At 48.9% G+C, this 18,671-nt stretch overlaps 1 protein-coding gene across 1 annotated transcript; it reads right to left on the bottom strand.

The window, feature by feature from the left end:
• Nucleotides 1-258: 258 nt before the first annotated feature.
• On the bottom strand, nt 259-15,637 carry BST1 (bone marrow stromal cell antigen 1). Its single transcript, XM_045834473.1, has 9 exons — nt 15,389-15,637; nt 14,063-14,189; nt 11,207-11,342; nt 10,044-10,126; nt 8,664-8,740; nt 8,245-8,337; nt 5,002-5,088; nt 2,038-2,096; nt 259-580 (listed from the first exon to the last, which is right to left on the bottom strand). Exons 1-9 carry the CDS (start codon nt 15,547-15,549, stop codon nt 549-551), a joined length of 855 nt encoding a protein of 284 aa, XP_045690429.1. The 5' UTR covers nt 15,550-15,637; the 3' UTR covers nt 259-548.
• Between the last annotated feature and the right edge of the window lie 3,034 nt (nt 15,638-18,671).

The following is an 18,671-nucleotide window of genomic DNA, read 5'->3' as shown; positions in this document are numbered from 1 at the left end:
GGTAAGTAAGGTTTTAGCAGACAGAAAGAAAGGGAAGGGAAACCTTCCTGCTGACACAAATGAAAACAATAAAGCACCATGTTTTACCCATAAGTCCACCTAAAATTAGGTATGGATGTAGGCCCAGGCCCAGGTCCAGACGTAGGTAACACCCATGCTCTGTGCTGGCCCCGGGTTCTCAATACCAGCATTGTGGCTGCACCAGCCCTGGCCATTCTTCTTGCGGTTGCAAGATGCCCTTCAGCGATAACCAGCAGAAAACTTTGAAAAAAATGTTTATTGCTTTCTGGACCTGAAAATTACCCAGCACACCTGGGGGGCCACACAGCAAGGTTGCAGGTTGTGAGTAGGGAACACACGTCTGGGGTTCGGCCTTAACTGGGGTCACGATGGGTGGGGGGTTAGGGTTTCAGGGCTCACTCCTTATTGGGCGGGTACACAGGGGACTCAAACTGGGCTCGGGTGCTGGCTCTCCGGTCAGTGGCCGGTGACGTCGTGCAGTTTCCTGTCGTGGACGTGGACGCAGATGCCTCTTTGAAGTGGGCGGCTCAGGAACCAAAGCCTACGTCAGGCACATGAGCTACAAAAAAGAAAAGAGAAGAAAACGAACACCTGTCAGGGCCCACGGCACACTCCAGTGGTGGCAGAGGAGGGCACAAAGGAGCACCCGCCTTAGACTTCGGCGGGAGCACACGTGGGTGGGACTTTTAGAAACATGAAAATGTAAACCGCACATATCCTCTGACCCCGCAAGGTCACTGCCGGTGCTCTGTCCCACCCCAATGCGTGCACGAGAGCTCACCGTGGACAACCAAGGATTCCTCTCGGCGTGGTTTATAACAACAAAACAGCAACAGCTGCCACCTAACGCTAAGTGAGCCTGTGACTGGGCAGTGACTGATGGCGCAGCGGCCACTGTGCAGAATCCCCCACGGCCCCTGGAGACTGAATCGGACAGCTGGAGCAGAGCCGGAAGGGCGCCCTTATACCGTGCAGTGCGAGACGCCCGCGGCAGAACAGCCTGTCTAGCACCGTTGCTTTTTGTACAAAAACAAAGGCAAATAAATGCGTGAAAATATAAGACCAAGCCAAAACCAAACAAACGTACATCTGTGTCTAGTAACATGTGTATGTTGAGCACCAAGGACATACGGCAAGAGGTGGGCCAAAAATGTTGAAGACATTACTTTGAGAAACTGGAATAGAGGGAAAAGAAATCCATTGTTGACGACAGGTGAATACTGGAAACAACCTAAACGCCCGCCTGTGGGTGGCGGCCGAAGCGCATCATGATGCAGGGGCACGACAGAGCACCACAGAGCTGCGGGAAGGCAGGAGGCAGCTCCATCCACAGACACGAACGCAGCGCCGAAGCACACTGCCGTGTGATACATCCAGCCGTAGCACCCTGTGTGCACTGCTGTTTATATGCGCAGTACCATGGAAGAGAGAGGTGTGTGTGCATGTGTGTGTGTTGTTAAAGGCACAGACTATTCTAGAAGGATACACGAGGAACTAGCAATAGGGGCAAAATAATGTTGAATGTAACCTGTAATTGAAAGCATTTTTTTTTAAAGAAATAGTGGTTGCCTCTGGTTAGGGAGATGGGTGACTAGAAATAGAGGGAAAAAGATGTTCTCTTTCTCAACCATGTTACAGCTATGAATTCCAACCCATGCCTATATATATATTGCTTTTTAAAAAATAAGGTAATTTTAAAACCGGTTAGGATTAAGAAATACATTTTAAAACTTATTTAAAATGTATCAATCCCCCTGCCGCCCCATGCCTCGCATTTCTGCTGCATTAGAGCAGGCTTGACTCTGCATTCATGGGGGGAAGTAGGCTCGGCCAGCAGGTGTGTGCCACCCCTGCACCAGCCCAGCAGCCCACGCTGAGAGAAGTGCAGGGCAGAAGCAAACCCGACTCGGCAGCCAGGCATTTTGCAGAACTCATATTGCAGTTCATCAGTGTTCTGTAGAGGGTACGGACTGGCTATCTCGGGAAGCATGAGGTTGGGTTAAGATATCTACTTACCCTTTAGGGCACAGTCAGGATGAGTGCTGTGGTCCACGCACTTCAAGAGCTTCACTGGGCTATAGGATGAAGAAAATAATAATATTTGAGGGCCTGTGTAAATGGCTTTTATTCACTAAGCAGCTACGGTGTGCCTGCGAGGTCCTGGGGACACAAAGTCTCTGACCTCAAAGAACACAATTTTGTTTTTCTTTTTATTTGTTTTTAAAGCTTTATTCCAGCTGTTATTTTTTAAAGCCTTGTTTATTACTAGAGAGAGGAGAAGGGAGGGAGAAAAAGAGGGAAAGAAACATCGACGTGTGAGATCACATTACCCCCAACTGGGGACCTGGCCCACAATCCAGGCACATGCCCTAACTGGGAATCGAACTGCTGACCTTTTGGTTCGCAGGCTGGCACTCAGTCCCCTGAGCCACACCTGTCAGGACCTGTTTTTCTTTTTAAATATAACCAGCATTTTTTAAAATGCTCATTGTGTACCAAGAATTACATATCTTACATAAATTATGCTCTATCCTCAACAACTACATAGAACAGATACTATATGATTATTCCCATGTCATAGTCGAGAAAGCTGTCCACAGGACTTGCCCAGGTTCTCACAGTGGCAGGTTGTGCAGCCGCACTTGAACCCTGCAGGCACACTTCCGTATGCATGTACTTTGGGCAGAAGGTTGGACTTGGAAGCACACGGGCGATGGCTGATGCCCGGCACAGCAAAGAAAGCTAAATGGCTCTGCACGGTGGAGGGGGACGCTGTGAGGCCCCAGGGCAGCTGGGAGGGGAGGAAGGACAGCAGAGATCCGAAGAGCCACATAGCCGCGGCACCCTGGACATGCGGAGGGAGGCAAGCTAAGAGAACCTCTTCCCCGGCAGCAGGACCGGAGGGAACTTTACAAGAACAGGAAACACGCTGTTCGCTCTGTGACGTGCTGGGGACTCCTCTCAGGGACATGCCTACTTTTCAGTAAAGTCTACACAACACAGATATTTTTTTATGAGAGGAGTTATTCTGTTCCCTGGCCTCCACCGCCCCCAAAAAACTCATGGAGTTTTACTAAGTCTGGTTCAAGCAGAGACTAGCCAGGAGGCAAGACAAGGTATGAAAACACAGCACCTCACCAGAATTGCAAGAGGCAACGTCACCTGAATTTTGTGGGGCAGGAGGTCTCCCTGACACGGAGCTTGGAGTTTGATTTGTTAACCTTTATCTCTTAAGCCTTCTGTTACCTGCTCTGTGCTCCCAAGAACAACACAAAGCCCCACCTCAACACGGAAGGAGCCCACGGGCAGTAGAGAATGGGGAGCTGGGGGGAGTGAGTCAGGCCCACGAGGGAACAGCCCTAAGGCCCGCGTAGCTGGGGAGGACACCAGAGGAGGTAAGAGCAGGCCGAGGCCCCGAGGACGGCTGGGAGCCAGAAGGAGACACAAACTCTGGCCGGGCCTCCCTCGTGGGTGGATGACTTATCAAATGACAGCCTCCTTGGGGTCATTCCTGGACCGAAGCAAAGCCACCATAAATGTGAAATTCTCAGCCACTCATTTCCCCCATCTTTGAGCTGTTTTAAAGTCAGGACTAACTTCTTAAAAACTGGCTAAGATCTGGTGCACTAAGAAAGGAGGAGTCCTACAGCGGGGAGAAAAGGACGGCGGCGCGAGGCTGCGTTGCAAACTCAGGTCCGCCTGTCGCTGAGTGGGGGGACCTTGGGAAGCTCAGCTAGCCTCTCTGAGCCTTACCCTGCCCGTCCATAAGAGGAGCTATTTCTATAACGCTTGGAAACAGTCAAAACTAACCTACGACCTCACAGTCAGAGAGTGGTCGCTGCGGTGGGCAGGGAGAGACTGAAAGGGAGGTCAGGGGGAGGCACTGGAGTGCTGGTTCCATGTGTGTGCTGAGCTTGCTGAGAATCCATTCAACTGAACACATATGGTTCGGGAATGAATTTTTCTGTACCTAGGTTGTATTTCAAAAAACCAGTAATTGGCTTTCATCTGTCTTTAAAAGAGGGGGATGATAATAACACCTGACTTTCGAGCTTCCTGACAGCATTTGCAACAATAATCGGTGAGTAACGTGCACAGCTTCAAGCTGTGGGAAAAGAGAACAGCTTTGAGGACTCGTCGTTCTCTCGGGGAGACACGAGCTGGGGGAGCCCCGCACTTCCCGGGGGCCTCTGCTCCGATGGGAGGCTTATTCGGCCCCCGAGGCTTTCAGAAGGTAGCGTGATACGGAGCTGGCTGGAAGGTCAAGGGTGCTGGACAAGGCTGCAGATGTCATCGGCACCCTGCCATACCCTCAAGCGTGTGGGAAAACCACTAAGTGTTTGAAGGGCGAGACCCTTGGCTCCGAGGAAGGAAACAAGCCCGCACACTTAGGTGAGGAATTCCCAGAGGAGGGCGGGCCTTCCAACCGGCTCAGGCGTGCAGGCAAACTTATCCGCGTTTCCGAGAATCGGAAACGCCCTCAAACGCTATCTGATTTTAAATATATAACGTTCCCCACCCACAATGGGTTCGCTAAATGGGAGCTAGTACTGTTTTCCTGCTGGCCTCCAGTCAAGAGGCTCCTACGTGTGAGAATCTCAAACGCCACCTTAGCACCTATCACGGGTAAAGAGACCACCCACCACCGGGGCGTGCCACCCAAAGATGCAAGCACCATGTTTCCTGTTCGCAGGTTACTCGCCATGCTCTTAGCAAGGGAACAGCAAACTGGACATGCACAGTGACAAAGGGCTGTGCTCTGTGTGCTCTGCGAGCTAACTGAAAAGGGTTTGGACAGAGGTGGGGGGTGGGGCAGGCAGAAGAACCCTGGCCAGAAGGCACACTCAGTCCCCACACCCAGTGACAACCCAGGAGGTTCAGTCCCTTGGTCCTTAGAGCTGATCCCTGCAAAACCCTTTCCACAGCCCCCTACCCTCCAAAGTTGCCGAATACATGCGCTGGTTACAATACACCACCTACAGGTGATCGTTAATGCAGCTGTACTGAAAACCCATTTCCTTCAGTCTCTCCTCCAGGATCTTCACACTGCCTTTTCCGCAGGACTCTCTAAAATGTAAAAACATAAAATAACGTAAGAGGAGGGAAAAAGTTTTTTCTAGATTAATTAAAATTTATTTTGATCCCTGGCTGGCGTAGCTCAGTGGATTGAGCGCGGGCTGCGAACCAAAGTGTCCCAGGTTCGATTCCCAGTCAGGGTACATGCCTGGGTTGCAGGCCTTAGCCCCCAGCAACCGCACATTGATGTTTCTCTCTCTCTCTCTCTCCCTCCCTTCCCTCTCTAAAAAGAATAAATAAATACAATCTTTAAAAAAATTTATTTTGATCACATGCTCCTGGGGTAGTCTCCTCTCTGGAGAACTACAGCGGTACCTCGGCACTCGTCAGTAATTCCTTCTCGAACTCATGGCGCGGGCCGAAGCCGACGAGTACTGAACAAGCGACAAGTGATGAAGCATTTTCTCTTGAAGGGCGGTGTCGTGACTCACACAAGTTCTAGCAAGTGTAATGAGTCCCAAGCAAGCGCTGAGTGCTGAAACATTTTTTTCTCGTCAAAATGCCACGAGTCCAGGGTTTGACCCGTTCTGAAGCGGACGACCACCGAGGTGTGACTGTAACCGGGAAAGTCCCTGGACCCAAAAGTGCCGCAGCAGTACACCCGGGCGACCCCAGAGGGGCTGGTCTGAGCACTCAACGCCAAGTCCAAGGTTGCAAATCGAGTCTCAGCGCATTTCCGGGCCCCACCCACCAAGGCAGCTCCGGGACCGTCAGCCACCTTGTTCAGCCTGCGGTGTATTAAGTCAGCATCACATGGCAACAAAAACGTATGAATCAAAAATATCAGAAAACACAAGTAAACAAAAGGGAGAGAACCCCAAATCTCACATTATTAGAGATAACTGCTGCTAACAGTTTGATGTTATCTCTTTCTAGACTTCTAAAATATATTCCCGTGAGACGGTTAAAATATAACAGTGGGGTTCTGCTGCCCGATGCATTTAGCTTTCTGGGTTTGCCCATGTCTGTGAACCTACACATATACCTGCCCTGATTCTTAATACCTATGTGCTCTCCCTCCCATGACTGAAACGTATTTCGTAAGACTTTGTTAAAGATCAAGGTTCACTCCTAGATTTGAATGCCATTGACATTGCAACAAACCTTGACAATGCTTCATTTTTTCTTACACACATCCTTAATTATTTGCTTCCTTAGCATAAACGCCTGAAAATGGGTTTTCTGGCACCAAGCTTCTGAACACATTTTAAGGCTCTCCAGAAGCACTGCCAAACCGGACCTCATGCTGCCCACGGCCACGGAGCATGAGATGTCCACGTCCCCCAGTTCTCATCCACAGGGGCCCTCGCCCCGCCCCACGTTGTGATTGAGCAGAGGGATGTATACAGGCAAACAGCTGTGGTCAACAGACACGGTATTCCCATCGCAGGCAGGGTCCTGCCTCAGTTTACGTGGAATGGGAAGGCAAACAACTTGCCCACCGTAAAGCGAATAGACGGGTAGTGTACCGGGGGGACAGGAGTGACGGAAGGACGCTTTCCCAGAAGAAGTGGAATCCCGGGCACTGCGTGAGTGAAGAGGGCAAGGTGTTGAGTGACGTCATGTTTCAGAACCTTGCTACAGTCTGGGACGATGTCCTTCTCTGGGCCAAGCCCGCTACTTAGAATATTTTAGTAAGCAGTGACATGGAGGTTTCAGAACACCTAGACACAGGGTTCAGTCGAGGGGTTATTTGACTATTTATTTTAAAATAAAGGCATAAACACAATCAGGTATGAGCGTGTTGTTTTGAGCTCCTTGTCCATGTTTTTTTTTTTTCCTGAAGATCTCAGCAGCTCAGGACCCCCTGCTTTCTTAGCGCATGACCTGCAGCTCCCCCTTCCCACACAAATGCACACACAGGTGTTCTAATCCCTTTATCACCCATCTCTCCTGCAGTCAAAGTGATGGTCTGAGATGACATTCCACTGCAGTTTCCTTGTGTCCCTAAACGTAGGTTCGGAGGGCAAGCTTTCTCTGATAGATACATTAACCCAACAACACGCATAACGTTTAGACAAAGAGCAACTTCGCACAGAAATAAGAAAAAACAATGCATATTCTTTTCCATGCAACAAGAAGCATAATTTGTCTTCCAGAAAGAGAGATGCAAGAGGATAAAAATCACTCATCATATGATGAGTCTTAGAGGGCTCTGGGGGCCGGAAGTGGGGAATTTGCCGAGATTCTCCAGAATACTTTCAATAACACATCCGCTCCTTGGGGTCGGCCATGCTCTCCTGCACCTGACATCAGCGTTCAGGACCAAAGCCCCAGCATGTGCCTCTGCAGCAGCAACGCCCCGGCTGCACAGCTTTGACTAGGCTTGGCCTCATTGGCTTGTCTTTGAACCAATGGTATTTTAAGTTTTTCATCTACAGTTTTGCTTTTAAGGATGAAAGGGATAGCCCTGGCTGGCATAGCTCAGTGGATTGAGCGCAGGCTGCGAACCAAAGTGTCGCAGGTTTGATTCCCAGTCAGGGTACATGCCTGGGTTGCAGGCTACGGCCCCCAGCAACTGCACATTGATGTTTCTCTCTCTCTCTCTCTCTCTCTCTCTCTCTCTCTCTATCTCTATCTCTATCTCTATCTCTATCTCTATCTCCCTCCCTTCCCTCTCTAAAAATAAATAAACAAAATATTTTAAAAAAGAAAGAAAGAAAGGGATGAGTTTAAGTTTGCATTTACATAAACTCAAGTGGTTTCCCAGAAAATGTGGATCGTAAAAGTTTCCTTGGCCACTTATCTGAGACCCAGTTGTGGAATTGATTGTTACATAGTCTTTGGGTCAATTCATAGAACTCCTGATAGGAGTTTGGGAGCTTCATATGACCGGAAAGAGAAACTGGGCTCTGTCCCACACAAATGCATGAGGAGCTCTCCTATCAAGGCTGCCCAGGTTGCTCAGAAAGGAATGCGACTTCCATTGGCTGTGAGGAGTGTCTGGGTAAAGAAGGTTTTCTCTCTGGGGTGAGGACTGGCTAGTGGCATTGCCAGAGAGTCGAGCCTTTGCTTTTCTCTGCCCACATTAGAGACAGAGAAGACTATTGTTCCCGCAAACATGAAAATGTGAAACAGGCTTGATCAGATCACATCCGAGAAAAGCGTGTTTGCACTATTATCCTCACTAAGAGCACCAAAACTTACAGGATGGGCCCTCCGATTTCATGCATGACCCAGATCTCAATGTGTGTGACTTTATCCTTCTGGAGGTAGGCAACTTCAAAATCTGCAAAAAACCTGAAAAACAGGAAAGACACTCCTTAAAGTACTAAAGCAATATGCCACTGTCCCCATTTCACTGGCGGTTGATTTACACATTACTTCTGCTTTCAAGCTTTTAGGGGGTTATGTTTCAGCCTTAATTTTTAGATTCCTTATTTTATTCCAGCTTTCCTCATCTGTTAATGATGTATAAACCTATCTCTAGTCTTCAGATCTTTGGACTGTTTTGCTTTACCTGAGCAAAGCATTATGAATTAGGACCATTCTCTTAAGTCTGCATTCAAAACAACTAGATAAACACTTTGGCATCTCTGCTGCAGTTGCTGGTGCTGCATTCTTACCCTTTTATAGGATAGGCTCCTCTGGGCTCCGAACCATTCAGCATGACGTGAATCACACCACAACTATCCTTTGCGTACTGCAAGAAAAAAACAGTGAGCACTTTGAGTAAATTGACATATCTTTTTTCAGCTGTAAATTGGCCAAATTTTCATTTATTTATTTTGAGAGCAAGAGAGAGAGAGAGATTTGTTGTTCTACTGATTCATGCAGTCATTGGTTGATTCTTGTATGTACCCCAACAAGGCATCCAGCCCGCAACGTTGGTGTATCGGGACAACATTCCAACCAACTGAGCTACCCAGTGACCAATTTTTTTTCAAATTGACAATTGTCAATACGAGCAAGGGTGTGATAAATTTGATATTTCATACAGCTAGAAAGGATGAAAACTGGTATATCTTGGAAAGCAAACTGCTTTGAAGTGTCAAAGACTCATAGACTCAAGTAATTCCACGCCTGGGGGAATCCACCCTAAGAAAATAATGCGCAGCAGTATCAGACTCCAGCAGTGCATCGGCCGGAGTGGGCTAGCTCACGCTGCCCTCACAGACAACGTCCAAATCACAGTGGCTTTAAACACCGGAGATTTACGTCTTGCTCGCACTGCGTGTTTACCACAGGTCCCCTGGGGTTTTGCTCCCTGTGCCCTCGCTCTGGGCCCCCAGCTGAGGAAGTCTGCGCATGCGCCAAGTCACTGGTTACCGGCACCAGGAGGGCGGAAGGGGGAAGTGGCAAATCACAGAGCAGTTCTTAAAGGCTTCCTTCTACCCACAAGTCACAAAGCCACTCTCGTGCACACACCTCACTGGCCTGTGTAAGTCACACGTTAAGTAACTTCAAGAGGCGGAGGAGGGCAAACCACCTGCTCAGAAGATGAGCCAGAAACATTTGGCTGGTGAATGCACAACACAGCCTACAGATGATGTGTTGTAAAATTCTGCACCTGAAGCCTGTACAGTTTTGTTCACCAGTGTCACCCCAATAGAAAAACACTTGACGAAGAGCCCTGGCTGGTGTGGTTCGGTGGCTCAAGTGCCGGTCTGCGAACCAAAGGATCGCCAGTTCAATTCCCATTCAGGGCATGTGCCTGGGTTGAGGGCCAGGTCCCCAGTAGGGGGCACTCAAGAGGCAACCACACATTGATGTTTCTCTCCCTTTCTTTCTCCTTCCCTTCCCCTCTCTCTAAAAATAAATAAATAAAATCATATATATATATATGAGTATGTGCCAATACTTGAAAAAAAAGAATGTTGGAAAGGTGAAAAGGGAGGCTCTGAGTGGTTACGTAATGACCAGGTGGCCCAGTCCCTGAGTCCCTCTGTCCCATCGTCCCAGGACCCGCCTGTGCCCAGCCACCCAGCCGTCTATCCCGACACTACCTGCATGGAAGCTCTTTTCCAGAAAGAATCCACAGCATTGTTCTCGCAATCCTCCGACGTGGGGCAGGACTGGTAATGGAGCCCTGGGGGGAAAAATGGACAAACACATTTTACTTCGAAGATTATTTTGGGAAGAATTAATTTAAAGTACTTGCTGGCTCTACAAAATATATCCAGCCTGTGTTCTGCTCAAGGTGCTCAGGTCGAGTAGCCAGAGTCGTGCCCACTCAGTCCACAAGGAGCCCAGCGAGTGACCACCCAACCTGCGGGACGGAGACATCCCTCATCTAGGTCAGCACACACGTGCGGGAGGCAGAGAACGGAGCGGCTGGCTGGTGCGTGAGCCTGGCCAACCGCCAACACGTTGGCCGGGTTATGTATGTACGGGAATGCTAATAAAGGGATTTAAAAAACAGAACCACAAAAACTTTGCTTTACTGGAAGAAGTGCCTTCTCCAATTAGCCCAGGTCTTAAAAGGATTTAAGTATCAATATTAAAAAAAAAAAAATAGGAAGCGAGAGTCCTTAGCTAGAAAATAGACATTTGATAACATTTAAAATATACATGCTCAAACGCATTAAACTTCATTTAATGTCAAGGACAACATTCAGCAGATATATACGGCATTTGTGCACTGTTGACTCTGCTGCAGAAAGGAACATGCTGATTGACAAGCCGTTCCAGGGAGAACCCAGCGGGGAAGATGCGCGCCTGCAGCCCAGTGACGCGCTTCAGGGCGGCGCAGACGCACTCGCCTGCCGCGTTCTCAAGGAGACGCAAGGCCCATCGCATGACTCGAGAGCACATCATTACTTAACATCACCTGAGAGGCTGGTAATTACTTCTGTGCATTATGCACTCTAGAATTCAAACTAGTTCAGGTCATCATCTCTGCGGGCCGAAGTCCCAGTTTCTCCGAGATCTCTTGAGTTTCGGAGAGGTCTCCTGCATGGTGCCAGACACGGAGGACCAGAAGCCAACTCTCCAGCTTCCCTCTGCTGTTATTACTGATGGTTGGTATTACCACCTACTTGAGAACACTGGTGGGGGTGGCGATCCAGGGACACAAACGCATAGGCACACGTTTAGCCCAAGCGGCAGATGCATGGGAAACAGGAACTCGCACTTGTCTTGCGAGCTGCGCGAGAAAAAGGAGCCTTACCGGAGGCGTTTTCCTGGCGGCACCAGCTCAGCAGGTCTACGACCCTGCCGTACAGAACGTGGCTCACAGGCGTAAGGCGACGGGTGTTCTCCGCGTAGCTGCTAACGAGGAACTGGTTGTTTTCCCAGAACAGGGACTAGGGAGAAACAAACACAACGTGAAAATATAACACAAAATCAAAGCCAATTTTTTTCAGGCACAACATCGTCGAGCTGAGTCAGGCAGCCCACGTGCCATTCGCCTCTGACATGCCTCCCAGCAAACGCTCTTTCCTCTCTCTGTCTCAGGTCACCGGCTCAGCGCAAGCGCCAGGGCCTCCTTGCCCTTGAGTCCCAGGCGTGGTGCAGAGGTGAGTGCGATTTTCCCAGTAGTGCAGTACCGTGTGCGCGTCTGCACGTGTGTATGAAGATCCCTGGATTTAAACGATCAAGGGACCTGGGTTTGTGACACACTAGACGTGTGATCTTCTTGACCAGTGCATGGCATCTCCTTGTGCCTCAGTTTCCACACCTGGGAAATGGGGAGCACGAGCCCTTCCTCTTCTCCCACCGTCGTGTTTAGGATGATAGGCAATCGCAAAAAGCGCTTCCTAAAGTGGAAGGTGCCTCGCAAATCTATTACTTTTATAGTATACTTTATAGTGCCCTGTAGCCAATCCCCTGGAAGTTTAATGCCCCTGGTATTTTTTGGCAGCTAGAATTAATTGGTTAGGCCTTTGTTCATGTGTTGACGGCGCTTCTGTTCTCACGACTGCAGCTCAGTTGTCTGGGCGCTGTCTCCTTGTCAAGCTGGAGGGAGAACTTCAGGAAGGCGAGGAGAATTTATGAGTGTGTCTTGCAGAAGGAAAGAATGTCCCCAAAGTAGCTGCCACTGGTTGCTGCTGCCCAGAAGTCTGGCTGCACAGAATGTTATCTGTGACTACAGAAACAGACTTCTCTCTCAGTTCTCTGGAACTACCCCTCCCCTACTTCCTGGCTGCATAAAAGCTCCACACTGTGCCTTGGGGGACAGATGCATTTGAGACATCTTGCCCTCCCTGGCACTCTGCCAAGTCAAATAAGCCCTTCTCTGTTTCCGAGCACCAGTGTCCTGATGTTTGGGCTACTGGTGCAGTGGGTGCATAACCTGAATTCTTGAAGGTCATTCGGCAATATGCCCTCTATAAAGTTATAGTATTTTTACCCAGCAATTCCGCTTCGGGGCACATCTCCAAAGAAACCCAAAATGCTAATTGAAAAAGATATATACATCCCTATGTTCACTGAAGTGTTATTTGCAACAACCAAGATTCGGAAGCAACCCAAGTGTTCATCAAGAGATGAATGGATAAAGATGAATGGATAACAACAGAATACGACTCAGCCATTAAAAAAATGAAATCTTACCATTTGATACAACATAGATGGACCTAGAGGGTGTTATGCTCAGGAAAATAAGGCAGACAGAGAATGATAAGCACCGTATGATTTTACCAATATGTGGAATTGAAAGAATAATATAAATGAGCCCAAAACAGAAACAGACTCACAGAAACAGAGAACCCACAGATGGTTGCCAGATGCGAGGGTTGGGGAGCTGGGCAAAAAGGGTGAAGGAATTAAGAAGCACAGATTGGTAGTCACAGCATCATCACAGGGATGTCAGGTACAGCCCAGGGAATATAGTCAATAATGTTATAATAATTACGTCGGGTGCCAAGTGGGTACTTGAAATATCGAGGGATCACTCAGTAAAGTACATGATTGTCTAACCATCACCACCATGTTGTGCATCTGAAACTAATATAAAATAATATCATGCCAACTGTAATTGAAAAATAAAATGTAAAAGGTAAAAGTAATACAGTTGTACTGTTTTCACATAAAAATAACGCAAACAGCAATACCCTGCTCGCCCATTCTCTCATCAGATACTCAGTAGCCCGACAGGCCCCCGCCCAGACAGGCAGCTCCCTGGCGGCCCGTTCCCTGTTGCATCCGCAGCCCTCAGCACGACGCCCAGTGCGTGGAAGTAGCTCGGTCAGTATTTACTGAGTTCATTTACTAGAACCAAAGTCCATGCGAAAGGAGAACAAAATTTACAGCTCCCCTTTCACTGTCAGGGAAGCGGCCAGGTTCAAAATATACTTAAAAACTATGTTTTCAGTCTATCACATCTCTGAACCTCCTGGCTCCACTGACCAGTTTTTAACAAAGGAAAAAAAATCGGTGTTAAGATTTTGTTCATTTGTAAACATCGACGTTACCTGATTTTACAATTAAAAATCAAGTTAAGAATTATTGTATCAGGGACATGAAAATGACCTCTAACGTTCTTTAAAGGGGAGGCACTGTTGTAAGGAAGCATTGCACACAGACCTTCTCATTTATCTCCCTTGTATTAGACCTGGGAGTGCAGGCAGGATGCAGAAATGTGGTTTCCTTAAACTGGAACTGAACAGATATAACCCGAAGGCCCATTAAAAGGTGAAACTGGTTGGCTGTCCGGGAGGCTCCTGCATCATGAGCGCTTGCTGAGCGAGTCACGGTTCAGGCCTGCAGGCTGACCTAGGACAGAGATAGCTCATCACTGGCCCGGGGTGGAGGCCCAGCATGAAAGTAGGACAGTATCCTAATGTGGCTGTGCCTTGCACTGACTTGTTGACTTAGAAAATTTCCTTCTGCCCAGACACACAGGAGACACAGGACCGCTGGTGAAGAGAAAGCCACCTTCCCCCTCCCCCCCCCCCCGCAAGCTCCACAGGTGCAAGTGATTCGGGAGTTTGTCACCCAGCGTTTCAGTGACACTGTAGGGTCTCTGGAGACCGCTCACTCCCACGTCTGCACAGACGGAGAGCCACGTTTGACGGGGGCTCACCTTGTCTCTGGGGATGGAGTGCCTGGACAGGTTTATGAAAAGGTCGTAGTCGGAGGGAAACACGGAGCAGGGGTCCTTCTGCAGCACGGCGTGAAAGGCTTCCCAGATGGCGGTGCAGTTCTTGTCCCTGGGCAAGAGCACACATTTGTCAAAGAAGAACACGGCGTCACAGTGTGCCATATTTCCACTTCTCTCAAAGTACGCCGAGAACTGCCCTAGTCACTTTGTCGTGCGTCAACTCTGCCCAGCTAAGCATACAAAAAACACGGGAAATTGTCACGGCTCATGCCTTCACCCCCCACTCAGAAGAAGAAAATAAATAATTGAGGGGGTGGACTGAGAAACCTGACGGTGAAAGTGTCTCTCAGGGTGTACCACACACACTTTTCAGAGCTAAGGAAGACCATCTTGCCCCAGGCTCACAGAAAATGCACCAAGCTAGAGAGTGACAATTTCAATAAAGCCAAGCCGGTGCCCAGCTTCTTCCTGTAGACAAGGAGGCCCATTGCGCGGCTGGGGCCAGGTGAGGTTGGGCCGAAGTGCAGGACCCTGTAAAGTCAGGAGTGAGCACGGGGGACTGAGGGAGTCTGCCGCACCGCCCGGCCCATGCCAGCTTTCCAAAAACATTCCCAAGTTGCATTTGCAACCTTGTGCCTCCTGTTGCGTGGGGGGCAACATGGGTGTTCCTTACAGTATTTCTGACTTTTTTTTTTGCCCTGAAAAGTGTCACTTTCAAAACAGCTAGCACAAGAAAGGGATGTTATGAAAACGGGGGGAAAATAGGTCCCAAAGAAGGAACAAAAAAGTAAGAAGCACACGGAGCACAGGGCTGGCAAAAGAGACTCCAACTTTTAAAAAGTCCTCTGGATTAGATCTGAAGTTTGAACCCCTAAAATGCCTGGACTCGGTGATTTCCTGGACCTGCTTGTTCTGGGTCTGTCATCCCAACTCCACACTCCCCCTAATCCTCACCTCTAGACTGACCCCCCCCCCACACACACACACACCCTGCTTCATCTGCATAAACACACACAAACACACCTCTCGCCTTCAGACCCTACACACTGACCTCATCACCTCCAGACTCCCCAGCTTGGCACCCCTGACCTCAGAACCCCCACTCGCCCTCCACCACGCACCCCTCTAGTCAGAACCCCTTACTTCCCTCACGCCCCTGACCTTTAGACCCCATTGCTACCTCCCCACAACATTTTTGCCTCTGGAGTGCCCACTTTCCCTCCCATGTCGCCCCCCACGCCTTTATTTCCCGTCCCCGCTCCCAGTCCTCTCCTCTTCGGCGCCCCCTCGCCTGCCTGCAGAGCTCACCGCAGCGCGGGATTCAGCAGTGCGAGGTACTCGGTGCAGCGGCCCAGGAAGATGCTTTGCAGGTGCTGGGTGGTGCCCTCCCCGCTCCACCGCGAGCGAGCGGCGCTCGCAGTGCCCCCAGATCCAGCAGAGCTGACCAACAGCAGCAGAAGCAGCAGCATCACCGGGAGCAGCGAGCAAGACAGTGCGCACCCCTGGAGAGCCACGCGGGCACTCTGAAGAGCCTCCTGGACTCGCTTTCTCTTTTACAGGAAGACGCCCCACCCCACCCCACCGACACCTGGGCGCGGGAGAAACAACTTGTTTTTCTGAGTTACTGCCTAGGCATTTTCCAGTTTTCCCGCCCTGTTCACACCAAGCATCTGGATGTTTAGATAAGGATTTGGGTTTAGGATCCCCGCCATAAGATATCGCTTTGCTTCTCTGGGACACAATTTAAAATAACCACAAAGCCCTGGCTGGTGTGGTTGCATAGACTGAGCACCCACCTGCCCATGGACCAGAAAGGTCGCCCAACGTGATCCCCCACGCCTGGCCAGTTGGGGGCGCCCGAGGCAACTTCACTGTTTCTCTCGCACTTCATGTTTCTCTCTCTCTTTCCCCCCTCTCTAAAAATAAATAAAATATTTAAAGTCACCACCAAAAGTGAACCCGTTGAAAAGGTGGTGACCTCCACCCCAAGTACGGAATAGGTGCTTATTACCCCGCTCTCTGAAACCTGCTGGTCTGCACAGGGTGCTGCTTTCCTCTGATTTGTGCCCTGAGTTTCACCCCCGCCCCCAACCCCTGCAGGAATGTGTAATACCTTCTTTTGTGTGGGAGTAGAGATTGCGCCTTCGAACAATTGATGTACTTAATTACACTGGATGCTGAAGGCGTGTGGGTGGCTAGCGCCTCCTCGTCGTGGCCATAATGGGCATAATCTTAATTTACTAATCACAGGCTGCTTGTCGACAAAACACAACACCCTTGCTCCGCTTCCTTTCCGCCACACTTTCTTTTTCCGTTCCAGGACTGAGCTGGGACGTCAGCTGGGACAGGGCAGCTGCTCTTCAGCGGGTCAGGCCTGAGCCAGGGTGGCAGGAGCCCCAGAGAAGAAGGAGGTGAGTGCTGACTCAGTGGAAGGGAGCCATTTCTGGCCCCAAACTATGACCGCTTTGACAGGCCACCTCTTTCCACTGGCAAGTGGGTTTTGTTTGTTTTCAGGAAATAATAACTACAAAAAAATAATATTTATGGAGCTGCTCTATGTGCCCAGAACTCTGCAAACATACTTTTCATTTACTTTTCACAACATCCTCTGATCTGGCTTTATCGCCCCCATTTAACCAATGAGGATTCCGGGGAAGGTAAGTAACTCGTTGGGGTCACCATCTCCCTACTGACTGACGTACAGTCGTGGATACCATCCGTTTAGAGAGCCAGGACACCAGGAGCAACAGAATCCCACATGCAGAGCCAGGCTCTCAGTCTGTGCAGTGACCAGAGCTGTGAACTCCGCCTGGCAGGCCTTTGATGAACATGGGGGGCGGGTGCAGGTAGGTCTGCAGGGTTCTGTAACATTTTATATGAGTCTTTGTTTTGTTTTTAAAGGTTATAACCAAGCTTTGAAATGTACTGAGGTTTTCCCAGGTGACTTCAAAGTGGTTGGCTGATGATTCCTTTTTGCCTTTCATATTCTGCCTTTCTGAACGGGAATGGCTGTCCGTTATCCCCACACAGGTCCCACCATTGTATTTCTGGAGCGCGGAACTTGCCTCCTAGTTTCACTACTCCACAAACAGAGGACTTTTTCCAAGGATGGGTTATATCCAGGACTGCACCCACACCTGAGATTTGAGACTTTCGAGCTGATGAGACATGTTCTGAGGTTGTGGACTTGAGTTAATGCTGTAATGGGCTGAGACTCTGGGGCACCTTGGGATGGGTGGATGAATGAATTTCTCATGTAGGAAATGTCTTTGGGAACCAGGGGATGTGCTATGACAGGCTGAATAATGGTCCCTCACCTTACCCCCAACATGCAGCCTTGCATAGTGAAGGGGATTTCGCGTAAGTAACATACACTGACAGACCAAGGCCACTAGGTCAGAGACACGATTTATTACTAATGGCCAAAAAAACCCAGCCAGAGCCGCATTATCTGTCAGTCAAGTCCCCATGCCCCGATTCCCACAGCATCACAGTGTGGAGCAGATGTCACCTCTACGTGCAGTAGGAAACTCGAGCAGGGGTGTCCATTGCCTGTGGACTGCATGCGCCCAACACAAAATAGTAAGTGTACTCAAAATATTATGAATTTTGTGATTACATGTCACCATGCGTTTAATAATGTGTGGCCCAAGACAACTCTTCTTTCAGTATGGCCCAGAGATGCCAAAAGTTTGGACATCCCGCCTCAGGTTTAACGGGGTTGCTGGTATATCTTCCCATCCTCTCCGACAGAGAAATTACCCATTACTCCTGGAATGCATGCAAATGTCTCCAGGGAGTGGGGAGAGGGCTTTATCTTTACTTCCCTGGGATGTCTCTAGGGAAGGAGATGTCTCCAGCTTCACTATCTCGGAATGTCTCCTTATACAAATATTCTTCACTTAGAGGCAAATACTTTTAGAGAATCCAGACTGCAGAAATATGAGCTACTCATGGAAAATGGCCTTCCAACATCCATTTCAAGCACCAAAAGGGCAGGGAAAAGCTATTACCTTTAATAGAATAGAAACCTGCAACAAACAAAAATAATAGAAAGTCTGAAAAATCAATTATAATAATGCTAGACTGATGGAAAGGAATTGCTAATGTACCTGACTTTAGAAAAAGACCATGCCAAAAGAAACATCACCTAGTAGGACCAGAAAATACCTAAAGAAAGGCAGACAGAAGGTGAAATTAGTTTGATGAAGGCATTAAGCAATATATGTTGCTTATTAGCAATAATACGAGAAAGCAACATCAATCCGTGCCATTTACAAATGCTTGCAGAGATTATCTGACAAAAGATTTGAAAATGTAAAAAAGGCAAAGAAATTTGCCACACATTTAGTACTTATTCCTGGGAAGATGACTTCATTATAGGTGTTGGATGGTAGTTCATGTGTTCTTCGTCAAATGTATATTGAATACTCACTATACATCAGACAAGATGGACATGACGTCTGCCCCCAAGGAGCATTCATTCCAGGGTGGCGGACTGACAGCACTAGTAATCAAATAAGTGCAAATATTATCAACTCTATACTACAAAGGAGACAAAGAAACAGAGGGAAGCATAATGAAAGATGTA

The sequence above is a fragment of the Phyllostomus hastatus genome, unplaced genomic scaffold (genome assembly GCF_019186645.2).
Source record: "Phyllostomus hastatus isolate PE091 unplaced genomic scaffold, TTU_PhHast_1.1 phas_contig_196, whole genome shotgun sequence".
Lineage (NCBI taxonomy): Eukaryota > Metazoa > Chordata > Mammalia > Chiroptera > Phyllostomidae > Phyllostomus > Phyllostomus hastatus.
Note: the sequence above shows the minus strand (reverse complement) of the source record. Positions and strands in the feature narration are given on the sequence as shown.

Bases quoted from the DNA above. Each gene is read 5' to 3' on its own strand.
- BST1 (XM_045834473.1), bottom strand. From the start codon at position 15,549: ATGCTGCTGCTTCTGCTGCTGTTGGTCAGCTCTGCTGGATCTGGGGGC. The intron at 11,343-14,062 runs GTGAGCCCCCGT...GTTTCTCCCTAG, and splicing joins ACTCCATCCCCAGAGACAAG to TCCCTGTTCTGGGAAAACAA. The intron at 2,097-5,001 runs GTAGGTGGTGTA...TTCATCCTATAG, and splicing joins AGCTGCATTAACGATCACCT to CCCAGTGAAGCTCTTGAAGT.